The sequence below is a fragment of the Dissoconium aciculare genome (genome assembly GCF_010015565.1).
Source record: "Dissoconium aciculare CBS 342.82 unplaced genomic scaffold K489scaffold_6, whole genome shotgun sequence".
In the NCBI taxonomy this organism is placed as follows: Eukaryota; Fungi; Ascomycota; class Dothideomycetes; order Mycosphaerellales; family Dissoconiaceae; genus Dissoconium; species Dissoconium aciculare.
This window is the reverse complement of record NW_022984956.1, coordinates 117,420-131,029: the sequence shown is the minus strand read 5'-3', so window position 1 is coordinate 131,029 and position 13,610 is coordinate 117,420. Positions and strand designations below refer to the sequence as shown.

At 53.6% G+C, this 13,610-nt stretch overlaps 5 protein-coding genes across 5 annotated transcripts in view; 2 read left to right on the top strand and 3 right to left on the bottom strand.

Moving 5' to 3' along the window:
- Positions 1-1,750: 1,750 nt before the first annotated feature.
- Positions 1,751-2,510, bottom strand: K489DRAFT_379963 (uncharacterized protein). The gene has a single exon (XM_033604777.1). The coding sequence runs from the start codon at positions 2,478-2,480 to the stop codon at positions 2,127-2,129; it is 354 nt and encodes a 117-aa protein (XP_033459638.1). The 5' UTR covers positions 2,481-2,510; the 3' UTR covers positions 1,751-2,126.
- A 1,349-nt stretch (positions 2,511-3,859) lies between these two features.
- Positions 3,860-4,318, bottom strand: K489DRAFT_295528 (uncharacterized protein; the record flags this gene model as incomplete). Its single annotated transcript, XM_033600296.1, has 1 exon — positions 3,860-4,318. A coding segment is annotated over one exon (459 nt), but the record flags the coding sequence as incomplete, so codon positions are not given.
- A 2,288-nt stretch (positions 4,319-6,606) lies between these two features.
- Positions 6,607-7,053, top strand: K489DRAFT_295629 (uncharacterized protein; the record flags this gene model as incomplete). Its single annotated transcript, XM_033600299.1, has 1 exon — positions 6,607-7,053. A coding segment is annotated over one exon (447 nt), but the record flags the coding sequence as incomplete, so codon positions are not given.
- Positions 7,054-10,268: 3,215 nt separating this feature from the next.
- On the bottom strand, positions 10,269-10,571 carry K489DRAFT_370251 (uncharacterized protein; the record flags this gene model as incomplete). Its single annotated transcript, XM_033603116.1, has 1 exon — positions 10,269-10,571. One exon carries the CDS (start codon positions 10,569-10,571, stop codon positions 10,269-10,271), a length of 303 nt encoding a protein of 100 aa, XP_033459635.1.
- Positions 10,572-11,005: 434 nt separating this feature from the next.
- The window catches only part of K489DRAFT_370250 (purine and uridine phosphorylase), a gene marked incomplete at both ends in the record, with an annotated part of 3,764 nt that continues 1,159 nt past the window's right edge, over positions 11,006-13,610 (top strand). Inside the window, 3 exons of the mRNA XM_033603115.1 lie at positions 11,006-11,975; positions 12,032-12,655; positions 12,714-13,608. Coding sequence (XP_033459634.1) covers positions 11,006-11,975; positions 12,032-12,655; positions 12,714-13,608 — 2,489 coding nt within the window. The remainder of the gene's footprint in view (positions 11,976-12,031; positions 12,656-12,713; positions 13,609-13,610) is intronic.

Below are 13,610 nucleotides of genomic sequence, written 5' to 3'. Positions count from 1 at the left end.
AGCGAGGCGGACACTGCGGACTTTTCCTCCAGCGTCAACGAAGTGAGATACGACACCGAGCATAGACCTGTTGTTCGGCGACGTCCACAAGTCAAAACTGAAGCTGATCTTCGAGAGCGCGCTCCTTAAAGCCTCTATGACAGTCACAAGACTCTGTTTGTGAAGCGCCTTAATGTTCCTGCCTACTATCTTACGAGAGGGGAGAGAAGCTGCTGCTATAGGTAGACAGTATTCTAACAGCGCACGAAGCTCCGCGCTCTCGACTTTGAGGAAAGCAATGTCATCTGTAATTATCCAGCGGTATAGTAAAGCTGAGAAGACATCCTTGTCGAAAGCGCCACGTGCTATGTTCTTTGATAAGAACCAAGTCTCAATCGAAGATGATGGTAAATCATGCTCATCGCAGCTATCTCTATCCGCAGTCCGCCTCTTTTTCGATGGATTCTCGACGCGGTGTTCTTTACGAAGGTGTTTAAGGGCTGCCGTCGTGGCCCCAGCGACAGTGAACGCCGAGAACTTCATCGGCTTGCTCTGGTGACAATATCGGCATAGCTAGTAGGCTTGTTGATCGCTCTTCTTAATGAATCTCGAGCCATGCTCATAGATGAACGATTTCTTTTCGCCAACGTTGTCGACGTCGTACTCTCTCGAGAGGTATCGTAGATTGAAACCGTCGTATTCCCAAGAGTGTACAGAGGTATCGTTACTATTTGCGCCCGTGTTCGACTGAAAGTCGCTGGATCGTTGGATTGCGGTAGGTATCGAGAGATTTGATGTAGACGGTGGGTCTGACAAGTCGTCACTAATGATTGAGGCCATAATAATGAGTAGAATAGCGTTCTTTTTCGCGTGTCTCTAGAGTAACTCGGAGGTCAGCTGTGAGGTGACGTCGGGGTTACTAGCTTTTGATTGGCTGTCTGGACGCCGGCAGTATCCGCAGGGGAAAATAAGGGTTTGGGTTGCAGCTGGAGGGTCACGCTGAATTTCCCCGCCCGGCAGGCACTGGAGGAGACGGATGCGTGCGCCGGTAGGACTCATTGCTGGGTCAGTCTTCCCGAATCCCGCTTGATTTCACGGTAGACATTGTCGTGAATGTAAAAAGGAGCGCGGCAAAGTCGGTGGTGATGTGTGATGAGATGCGGGCTGCGATGATATGCAGGGTTGATATCGGTAGGAGAGGCTGCACCAGCGGGGTTGCGCGGACGGCGCTTATGCAGAAAAGACGGCCTGGACTTGGGGCGTTACTCACCGGTCGACTTCACGATAAGGTTTCCCTGCAAGCTAATTTTAGTACATCCCGATCGCTTACCCTAGTTCACGTGTGCTCGGGACTTGCATTTTTCTTATGATGTCGCCTTGGCTGTACGACCGATGAGTTGACCGATCGAGCGACATGTATGCTCAATAGGCTGCATGTTAGCATCATCTACGGCCTTCAGGAGCGGCTGCTTTATCGCGATTCTCGCCACAGTGAGAATCGCTCCCTAGCTCGATTCGAGATTGCGTAAGCCAACTGCGTATATGAGTTATTGTTCCCAATCGTGTACAAGTTCTGTGGACTTGGTCGTGTACCACACATTGCGCATGTGGACGTGGCTTGACGGCGAGAAGATGTGGCGGAGGCCACCTTGCGACGGACATAATCCTGAGTCAGCAATGCCGAATCGGGTCCGGATCCTGAAGTCGATCTGAGCTGCTACGACGGCAGTGCTCGGGATCACGCACTATCAGTCTGAACAGAGCAAGACTGAGGCCGTTGAAAGAGTGCACTCTGGGCAATCTGTAGAGATCGGAAAATTTGCGTATTGGTCGCATTTGCATCCAGACATGGCGATTAACATAGGAGCGCGGATTCTGTACGTGAACGGAGTCCACCACGGTGCTCGCAAGACAAACCCAATTTCAACGCGGAATGGTTGTTGAAATGCTGTTGCTGTGCTCTATAACTCAGATATGATTAAGCAGATATATGTCTGTATTGCCGAATGTTATTGATGAAAATCTCCAAAGCTGGCTCGTTACACAGGGTGGCTCGCAACGCGGGGAGGGACGTTACTGAATGCTCCAGGATTCACTCTAACCCCCTCTATTCGCAGACATCTTCGACGGTATCGCACAGTGGTTGTCTACGTGTGAGATGCTCCCGCTTGCTTGCTCGTTGTAAGGGCGGTTTGATCGTTGGCGCAACGATGATAGGGACTGTTCACGGATTCTGTACGGCCCGGCGGGACCCATGACAGCTTCTCGTACCCGCGCAGCGCCCGCAAGTACATCTTCTCCGCCTCCGCCATCTTGCCTTGGGCCTTGTACAGATTGCCAAGATTGTTGATTGTATTCAGCGTCGGCGTGTGCTCCAGGCCCCGTGCCTTCTCCTTGCCACGCAGCGCCCGTAGTAACATCTCTCCCGCCTCCGCCATCTTGCCTTTGTTGGAGTACAGAGCGCCGAGATTGTTGATTGTGTTGAGCGATGCAATCGACATCGTGATCATCCTCGTGATCGCAGGCATCTCTATCGAGCCCGTCATGCGCCTCGCCTAGGTCGTCGTGTTGCTCGCGTTCGTTTTCGTCTTCTTTTTTCATCCTTGACATCCCTAGGCATATCGATCCAGTCCGCATGCGCAAGCTCAATGGCTCCAAGGAGCTGTGTTCGCATCGTGGCCAGAATGACATATGAGAAGCAGCAATACTCCATGCATAAATTTAGTTTTCTGCTGATTGGCAAAGCCTGCATATAGGGTGACTGCTTCGAAGAGACGCCACGATGAGTATGGGAAAAAGCTCCCGATTCGTAGGCGACACGCTTTGGTCCAGGAGCGAGAAGCGGTTGACAGAGCGGACATATACTCGCCATGACGCATATAAAATCGCAAAACACGCGGCGTGGTATGTGGTCGTGGAGACTCATTTACTGCATCCTGACATGTCCGCATGGTGCGATGATCATCACGTCGCGCGACAGAGGGTTGGCACGTCAGCATGTCGAAGCGCACGGCATCATCGACATCGATCGGGTGTGAACGAGGCGATGCTGTAACGTTGCTAGCACGCAAATTGCGCAGGATTACAGTCGGAATGCAGTCCATGAGTTTCTTCAAGTTTGACTTATAAGAATTAGATACGATGTCGTTCGCTTTATTTCAAGCGACCTAGATCTGATCAAGCGTCACGGACATTTCAAGTCAGGGTGCATCGTGGTTGATACGAAGTGGAGCTTAAGATTGGAGGACATCTATTGGCAGGTCCATGGTTTGGGGACAAGCGGTCACGAGTTGGATGTCCAGTCTCCTCGAGACAGCTAGACCATGAAATCAACAATCCCGGAGTTCATGCATCATGCCAAATTTACGGCGATTACCTCAGGACATTCGCAGAAACAAGGACAGTTTGTTCAGCAAGCTATGCGAATATAGACACCGTGAGTTGACACTTGATTTTCAATGAGAGTCTAGAGTCGCTAATCGAGTGACATTCTGTGGATGTTGAAAACATGTGTAGAACGGTGCACTTATCCGAAACAGTCTATCTACCAGTACTTGCAAGATATGACTAGCCATGCTTAAAAAGTCCATATCGAACTTCCGTCCAACACATGTTCAGCATGAGCCGGCCGAATTTCGGCTTAGGTACAACCATTAGCACGGTTGCTCAAGCAAACATCAGCTCCAGAACGTTTCTTGCTGCCAAGAATACCATTTGCTTGAGCGCTGTTAGCGTTGAAATCCACAGTGCTCAGAGCATCTTGCACCATCTGTTGAGCATATCCACGGGTAAAGGACTCCACCATGGACCAGGAAATACATGCAACGACTCCGTTCGCATTGTTGCAAAAGGATCGTGGAGAATCCGGAAGATTCACATAAATTGCATTTCCCAGCACTCCAGCAAGAGCGTTCATTGCAAAGTTACTTGCGACATGAGACCCGCTTTGAAGCCAATTCCAGCGGCTCCGCTTGGAAAGATCCAGCTCGGCCATGTCGGCCCTGCGCTCGACAGTGTGGTGCCCGTGAGCCTGGCAGCTTGCCACGTTGGACGCCATCAGCTCACCAAGCTCCAGGCACTTCCAGGCAGCGTCGGCCGCCTGCTCGTTGCTCAGCGTGCCGGCCATGGTGGCATTCAAGAACGCGGTGACAATGTCGTCCTCGGTGCCGACTGCCATAGTTTTGGCGTACTGGTCGACTGCGTCGGCAGCGGAGGCGGACGGCGAGTAAAGGTAGTAGTCGAAGCGAGTGGCATCTTGTCCAAAGATGGTCGGGGAGACGTTCGACAGCCAGAGAAAGGTGCCGGCTGCATTGGGGTCCGCAGCGTACAGAGAGCTGGTCGCGACTGTCGGCAGAGCAAGGGCGAGCGATGCAGATCCGAAGAAGGCAAGACCGCCTGCGAGGGTAGAGAAGCTAGGGGCCATGGTGAGGCGTGAGAATCGAGATGCTCGGATAGATCTGTTACAGAATCGAGAAGAGGGTGGAAGTGATAATGAAGCTGTGGAATGAAACTGCTGCGATGGTGCACATGACAAAACCTGGGCGACGTCTGCCATTATATACCTTCGACCTGCGGTATCGACTTCGACACCGCGCAGCTGCGGCTCTGTCTCTGCCTCTCGAGGTGTTGACGATCGACATGAAAAGGCAACGCGCTCCCGAACGCCGCACGGTGTGAGCGTGGGCTGCGACGCCGTCGCACGAGTCGGATGGAGGCTGCCACATCGCTCACAGATGCTGGGCCCGATAACACGATCCCGCCGGGCGCTGCTGTTGGTATGACCTCAGTCGCGCGCTGTGCCGTCGTACGACGTGGGCGGAGGCTGCATCGTTTCGTCGGCATGCCAGTCTCCCGCTGCGCCGCTGTGGAGCCCGGCGGACGATCTTCTCCCGCGCAACTATTGCAAGAGCCCCGGCCTCACGCTGCGCGGTCGCACGAGTCGGATGGAGGCTGCCACATCGCTCACAGATGCTGTGCCGCAGTGGGGCCTGACAACACGATCCCGCCGGGCGCTGCTGTTGGTATGACCTCAGTCGCGCGCTGTGCCGTCGTACGGCAAATCACAGCTGAGTAGCGTGGTCGAAACCTAGGTCATTAGGTTTTTATCTGATTGTAGCTATGTTCGAGGGGGAGAGACATGGCCGCATTTCAATGTTCAGTGGAGAGAATTCAGAGCGCAGTCATTACATGAGCTTGTATCTTGAATACCGCCGTAGGCTACCTCCCTTTCCTTCTTCTCCACAAGTAAAGATTTACATCGACCTTGACAATCATCACACAATGAGAGTCCGCGAAGAAAGACACAGATGAGCCATTGTGAGATCAGGACTTTGTGCTTGACTTAGGCCCAGTTGATTTACCGCTGCCGACATTAGCTCTGCTGTGCACAATCGTTGAGCATTTAAGCCATACCCTGATTCACCTGTCGTGTTAGGAGGAGATTGAGTGTCAGGCTTGGGATGCTTGTTTTCGTGATAGATCGTTACAACAATGCCAGTGCAAAGCCCAGTGCAAGTATGCCATAGAAGGTTTTGCTTGGGTGTAGGCATTCTCGTCGTGTTTGTTGTGTGTTTGATGGGAGTCGCGTCAGTTGTCTTCGTGCGCGTATGTACGAAGGGTAAAACGGAGGAAGGAAGGAAGAACATTACGCGTATGCATTTCAGTGTTCTTTAGATTGCTCGTAGCAGTGGGGCTGATGACAACTTTAAGCTATACCTAGAATGGTCGGATTAATTCTTAGTTGATCGATGGCAGACCAGACACGGTCGCGTGACGAAATCCTTGGCAAGCTTGCAATTGACATAGTATTTCTTTCGTCTATCGGAGAATAGACACTATTCCTCTTGCATGTCCTATCAGAGCTCGTCACATTGACATAACGACGATGAAACGGTGCAGCCTCTGCCCACGTCGTGCGACGGCACAGCGCGCGAATGAGGTCATACCAACAGCAGCGCCCGGCGGGATCGTGTTGTCAGGCCCCACTGCGGCACAGCATCTGTGAGCGATGTGGCAGCCTCCATCCGACTCGTGCGACCGCGCAGCGTGAGGCCGGGGCTCTTGCAATAGTTGCGCGGGAGAAGATCGTCCGCCGGGCTCCACAGCGGCGCAGCGGGAGACTGGCATGCCGACGAAACGATGCAGCCTCCGCCCACGTCGTACGACGGCACAGCGCGCGACTGAGGTCATACCAACAGCAGCGCCCGGCGGGATCGTGTTATCGGGCCCAGCATCTGTGAGCGATGTGGCAGCCTCCATCCGACTCGTGCGACGGCGTCGCAGCCCACGCTCACACCGTGCGGCGTTCGGGAGCGCGTTGCCTTTTCATGTCGATCGTCAACACCTCGAGAGGCAGAGACAGAGCCGCAGCTGCGCGGTGTCGAAGTCGATACCGCAGGTCGAAGGTATATAATGGCAGACGTCGCCCAGGTTTTGTCATGTGCACCATCGCAGCAGTTTCATTCCACAGCTTCATTATCACTTCCACCCTCTTCTCGATTCTGTAACAGATCTATCCGAGCATCTCGATTCTCACGCCTCACCATGGCCCCTAGCTTCTCTACCCTCGCAGGCGGTCTTGCCTTCTTCGGATCTGCATCGCTCGCCCTTGCTCTGCCGACAGTCGCGACCAGCTCTCTGTACGCTGCGGACCCCAATGCAGCCGGCACCTTTCTCTGGCTGTCGAACGTCTCCCCGACCATCTTTGGACAAGATGCCACTCGCTTCGACTACTACCTTTACTCGCCGTCCGCCTCCGCTGCCGACGCAGTCGACCAGTACGCCAAAACTATGGCAGTCGGCACCGAGGACGACATTGTCACCGCGTTCTTGAATGCCACCATGGCCGGCACGCTGAGCAACGAGCAGGCGGCCGACGCTGCCTGGAAGTGCCTGGAGCTTGGTGAGCTGATGGCGTCCAACGTGGCAAGCTGCCAGGCTCACGGGCACCACACTGTCGAGCGCAGGGCCGACATGGCCGAGCTGGATCTTTCCAAGCGGAGCCGCTGGAATTGGGAGCAGTCTTCTAGCCATGTGCCTTCGAATAATGCAGTCCAAGCTTTATACACTACCTTGGGCATCAACCCATCCTACCAGTTTCCGAGTTCACCGCGGTCCTTTTGTAACACTTTCAACGATGGTACGAACGCTTGTCTTTCTTGGTCTAGTGTACAGACCTTCGACCACGACGATGGACAGAACTTCCTTGAGGACGCAGCAAGTGTCGTGAATTTCGACAGAACCAGCGCCGAGGCTCGAGGCATTCTGAATGGAGCAGATGTGTGCATCAGCAACCGTGCAGATGGATGTACATAATGGCTCGGCCGAAGCTGAAGGTAGCCTATCCCAGGAACGGCTTGTGCATATGGGTTCCCAAGCTATGCCTTCTCCATGGAGTCGCAGGTTGTCCGGGCGGGGCAGTGACAGAGGATTCTGCTGTGTATTTGGTTTCCATGCTTGAAGGATGGTGATGTCATTTCATACCGAGTATTTAAGGGGAACTATCATCGCGCGTATCAAAGTGAACTTTTATCGGTCCCATAATTATGTGCGACGTGCTCATTTGTCTAGGACATTGCAGTGATGTGTCGTCCTCACGTACTGTGACCAGCGGCAGAAATGAAGGTAATTGCTGCTCTCAGGCATTTCTGCCGTCGACCTTTGATTCCGAACGTTCTCGGGACTAGTTACTCCTCTAATACCTGACGGGAGAGCTGAGCACGCTCGAGATGGTAAACACTGTTCTTTTCACTCAGCCCTGCACCGACGTAATGGGACGCTCATTCCCTCGTCAGACTTTTGGATATTTTGGATGGTCTCTATACCTTTAACGATGATCACACTCGTATCGTGGTGATGATGGTGGTGGCATCATCGGCGTCGTCTGCACGTCGGAGGCGAGGAAACGAGTGGAAGAGTGGTTCTGCGGGAAGTGTAGAAGTGAGCTGTCATAATGGTGATCTGTGACAAATCGAGTCTCTGGTTGCGGGATCAAACTCATCCCAGAAGCCCATGCATCACACAAGCACGTGATCATTTTTCGGTAAATATTGTGTCGTACAGCACGGCATGTGCCCTAGCCGTGACCGCAATACGCCGAGGCTCAGTAAAACTTCATTTTGCCGTGCCGCCAGGAACAACATGGCACGCCACATTTACAATCCGGTGTACGCCCCGGAAAAACGTGTGCACCCACTGGTGCCCGTCTTCATTTCTGGAATCATATCCTACGAATTGCAGTGACACAGACTGTTATGGCAGCTAGCGTCGCAACTTGTCTCGCTCGAGATGAGCGACGCCAGGGACAATGCGCGAATCGTCGAAACGGGATTCAGGAATCGACATCTGAGTTAGGGTAATGATTTCTGTGAAAAGCCTATTTTTAGACACTAGATGTCAGAGCCTCACTTGTACGTGCTCGCTCATCGAGGCTGGCGCTTTGCTACTTTTCACTTCTTGAGACTGACTTCCTAACGATCACTTCTGAGATATCCTGCAGATCACAGAGCCATCAGTAAATCTTCGAATATGGTTCAGACTGATACCAATTTAGTAAGCGTATAAGAAGGATACGCAGAAATGCAGGCTCATGCACATAAGGAGTATCAAGCGCTAACTACCAGAATGTGGTAATCATGGATCGGCGAACTGTGCTTTGCGGGCTCACAATCTATCCGCTTGCGACTAGCGACATCAAATCTGGTCCACTGACCTCACGCTGCTGATCAGCTACTTGTTGGGAAATATTTACACGCAAAATAGGTGTTAATAGGTCTCGTATTTCATGCATGCCTCTCAAAGCATATCCTTCGCTCATTTCCCCTTCTCGGTATGCAATCTATTATCGATTGGAGGAGAGAACTGATGGATTATTCAATCGTTAAAGTCGACACAATAGATGGGCCATCTTGTCCGACCTCACGGTAGTGTGCAGGGTGTATGGATGATGGCGGTGGTAGATGCGCACATAATTTAGGGTTGATGGATGTTAGGGTCGGTCTCAAGGGAGCCCTATCCTCCAGTCTGAAATGTTCGACGAGTGACCGCTTGCCAAGTTCTTCATCACATTCGCTTCCTGCACCATGCAGGTGCTATTAGCTTCCAACATGGTCGCTGTTGACCAGCTTCACGATGAGCCCTCAACTTTATACATCGGTTAGCTCATTGCTGCCACACAGTTGCTCCACGACGTACTGGTGAATCGAATCATTGGGCTGGACAACTTCCTTGACAAGCGCGAATAGGGCTGCAATGATGGTCAGGATGCTCACCGCCATGCTGAGGCTTTGGCTGAGCACTTCCATTTCGGATAAGACTGTGGAGAGGGTCCCCCTATAACTTAGTGAGTGCAGTGTTGACTGATTTGATTCGAGCGTTTTGGAGGATGATGTTGTGATTTCGACTCGTCTTCTGCACGTTTCGTGGAAACAACTACCGGGCGACGATGCGTATCATTCAATTTATCTACAGTTTGTGCACTGTGGGCATCGTTGATTCGCGCAACTGTCAGCTCGTGATACTGTGGTGCAACAAAGAACGAGTTGTTACACGAAGTCATTGTTGGCGCGATTGCACCTGCTCTTTGCGGAACGGGTTAGGTGTGCCCTTATCGCAGCATATGGAATGGACGTGTTTCCGGCAATCGACTCTTTCATGCAATCACCTAGTTGTGCAAAGTGACGACACATGTTTCATTGATGGTCATGCCCTATTGCTGCTACATACCAAACAAGTCTTCTTACGGCAGGAGTCATGCACTTTCCACGTGGGAGCCACCACGATTTGTGACGATCCCGGCTTAAACACCGTGACCAGTGCTCAAGCTTATTGGTGTGTGATGTGTTCAAACGTTTGTGCGAGATCCTGGCGACCTCATTCACCATGATCGGGGCCAGATGCAAGCAGCCGCTTGGCGCATGCGGCCTCCTTTGCTGATGCGAAATCCTGATTTACCAGCCTTTGTTCTTGTGTGATTCCGCGCAATCGCAAATGCCCCCCGCACTGCCATACACAGGTGCTAATCAAACACGCCTGCGGCCGCTTTCTCAAAGAAATTTACATCATTGCTCTCGCTAAGTTAGATCTGCGTTTGCTCGATGGCGTAAATCTGCAACCGGTCGCTGCTTGTGACACTCCTGAATTGCACGTTTCTCCAATCCATTCAAGGATGGCCTTACGCGCGCTCAGTCCATTTTTAAACACAGCTTTGAGCCCTTTCGGCGTAACGACAACATCTTTTCCTGGCCATGTGTTCTGCTTTGGCATTATTACACGCGTTGTGCACTAGCGGCTCATCTTCTGCGTGCACCTGTCCTTGACGGATTCATCTCGGAGGTCAAAATATGCCTGAGCAAACGCAGATCTAACTTATGGCCGAGCGCGTCCTGCTGCAGCAAAAATCGCACCGAAGCGATCTCCTGGGAAGACCGTAGATACTGCTGGCTTTGAGCCTTTTCGAGAAGCGAACGTCGGCCACGCGCACGATGCTGGAGCGTTGTGCGAGGTACACCGCTGGTCTCTGCCGCATGTTGCAATGAGGTGATGGCGCTGCCAGATTGAAGTCCATCAAGGACTTGTGTCGCTCGATCGGTCATATCGGTAATCATGCAGTGATGGTGATGTCAGAGGATACTGTGTATCCAGGTGAACAAGGTGAGTGATAGGAATGTGCTGAAATTAGCTTGCAGCGTGATACATTCAGACTCGAGCCGATTCACCGTCATAGAGCTGCCGATCGTAGTGGCGGCGGTATCCGCTGCCTAAGCGCCGGGCATTGCATGACCCACAGGAGTGGTCTCTTTGGACGGCGTTCGCATTGCATTTCGTCGCCTGGATCGCGAGTCTGGCGGGGCTGTGCCGACGCCATGCATGAGACACAAGTAGTCTCACACCGGTCAGCCGCACACTCCTCATCATGCTACATGCGAGCGGCTCTGCTGCTCTCTTTCAGACGCGGACTACGACATGACTGCTCATCGTTCCCCTTCACTTTGTATTTTCTTTGACCATTTTGATTGCGCCCATCACCATGTCGCTGAACGCTGTCCATGATCGCGGGGCGTACAGCGTCGGCATTGTTTGCGCGCTAGCGATTGAGAAAGCTGCAGCTGTCGCCATGCTTGACAACAAGCACGAGCGCTTGCCGCCTGCTTCAGGCGACGAGAACGACTATGCTTTCGGGACGATCGGTGCGCATGGAGTGGTCATCGCTTGCCTCCCGGCGGGCACGACCGGCACGGTGTCTGCTGCGGTGGTGGCCCGCGACATGACTCGCAGCTTTCCGATCCGCATCGGTCTGATGGTGGGCATCGCAGGTGGGGTGTGGAGCGAAGAGGTAGACGTGCGGCTCGGAGATGTGGTCGTGAGCCAACCGAACGGCCAGCATGGCGGAGTAGTGCAGTGGGATTTCGGCAAAATCGAGGCCGGTGGAATCTTTCGACGGACGGGGATGCTGAGCAAGCCCCCGCGTGAGCTCCTGAACGCTGTGCAAGGCTTGCAGGCGGAACACTTCCTACAGGGTCATATGCTGGAGAAACATCTTGCGGAGATGCTGTCCAAGTATCCCGCGATGGAGGCGTTCGTACACCAGGGCGACGACAATGACGAACTTTTCGAAGCTAGTTATGACCACGACCGCGGCAACACATGTAGGCAGTGCGCTCGCTCGCGCGTGGTGGAGCGGGAAGCACGCCAGAGCTGTCGTCCACGCCTGCATTATGGCAATATCGCCTCGGGTAACGAAGTTATGAAGGACGGACGCACGCGTGATCGGATTGCGCAGAAGGAGGGCGTGATCTGCTTCGAGATGGAAGCGGCGGGTCTGATGGACTCGTTTCCGTGTGTTGTGATTCGTGGGATATGCGACTACGCCGATTCGCACAAGAACAAGCGGTGGCAGCCGTATGCAGCAGCGACAGCGGCAGCATACGCACGGGAGCTGCTGCTGTGGACGCCCGCCACCGAAGTTGCAAAGATCCGCCTCGCGCAAGAAGCGACAGGTATGTGGAAAGGTTATGCTACAAACGGCTCTTATGATGCCTATTGATCGGTGAAGATGTAGCAGCACCTTATGATTTCTCCCTCCCTTTCAGCCTGCAAGGCATCCCGGCGACGGAGCATTTCGTGCCTCGCAAACCCGAGATGCAGCGTCTCACCGAGTTTTTCGCAACGACATCGACGCGGTCGGCGCAGCAGCGGGTATTTGTCGTACACGGGACAGGCGGGATGGGCAAGACACAGCTGTGCGCCCAATTCGCCAAGACGAGCGCAGAGCGGTTCAGCGCGGTGTTCTGGCTCGACGGATCGTCCAAAGATGCTCTGCAACGATCAATGGCGAGCGCCGGCGCGCGGTTGTCGACGCGTGCACAAGACGCGACGGCAAAGACGGATGTCGCACAGTTGATGGCTGACTTCCAGCAATGGCTGTCACTCCCGGGCAACACGGACTGGTTGATAGTGATCGACAACATCGACCGCGACTGGCAGGGCACAATGAAGGACGCTCAGGCATACAACTACCGTGACTTCCTGCCGCATGCCAATCACGGGAACGTCTTGATCACGACACGACTCCAACGGCTGCAACGACCCAACGCTAGCCTTCATTTAGATGCCGCCGACGATCAGCTGGCGACAGATGGTCGAGACACGCGCAAACAAAGTGGTGACGAGTACGTGCGTGTGATACCACCGCAAGGGGAATACGATCGCTGACATACAAACAAACACACAAACAGACGTCGAGCAACTACTGCCCAAGCTCGGCGGTCTCCCGCTTGCCCTCGCCCAAGCGGGTGCATACCTAGGCACGACTGGGATGAGCGTTGCGGACTATCTCGAGCATTACGATGCGACGTGGACCGCGCTGATGCAGAACCAAGACCAGTTTCCGCTGCAAGAATACGGAGAACGGAGCGTGCTTACGACATGGCAGATTTCATACGAGCAGGTGAAAAGCATGGATCCCCTCGCAGCCTGGCTGCTTGATCTCTGGGCATTCCTCGATCACGGCGACGTGTGGGCGGAGCTGGTGCTTGGTGGGCAGAGCGATGAGGTCCAGCACGGTGCTTGCGAAGATGTAGGCCTCGGGCCGGCGACGAAGCTCTCCTTGCAGCACTCGATCGGAACGCTCGTCCAGTACTCGATGGTTAATAAGAGCACCGCGGAACAATCACCCGCGATACATCCGGTAGTACATACATGGTGTCTGCACAGCCTGGACACATCCACAACACAACAACTATTAGCGACGGCACTGAGGCTTGTCGCGAAGATGGCAACATCGGTCGGTCAAGGGGTTGCCAAGGAGATTAGAGTGCGACTAGCAGCACATGCTCAAGCGATCGGCGCGAAGGAATCGATGTTGCTGTTGAATAATGAGGATCAAGCTGGACAATGTCATCAAATTGCAAGCTTTCTCAGCGATTGGGAGAAGTCTAGAGAAGTGGAGAACCTGTACCAGCGAGCGCTGCGCGGGTATGAGAAGGCATGGGGCGCGGAGCACACGTCGACGCTGGACACGGTCAACAATCTCGGCAGTCTGTACAAGATTCAAGGCAAGCTGGCGGAGGCGGAGGAGATGTACTTGCGGGCGCTGCGCGGGAAGGAGAAGGCATGGGGCGCGGAGCACACGT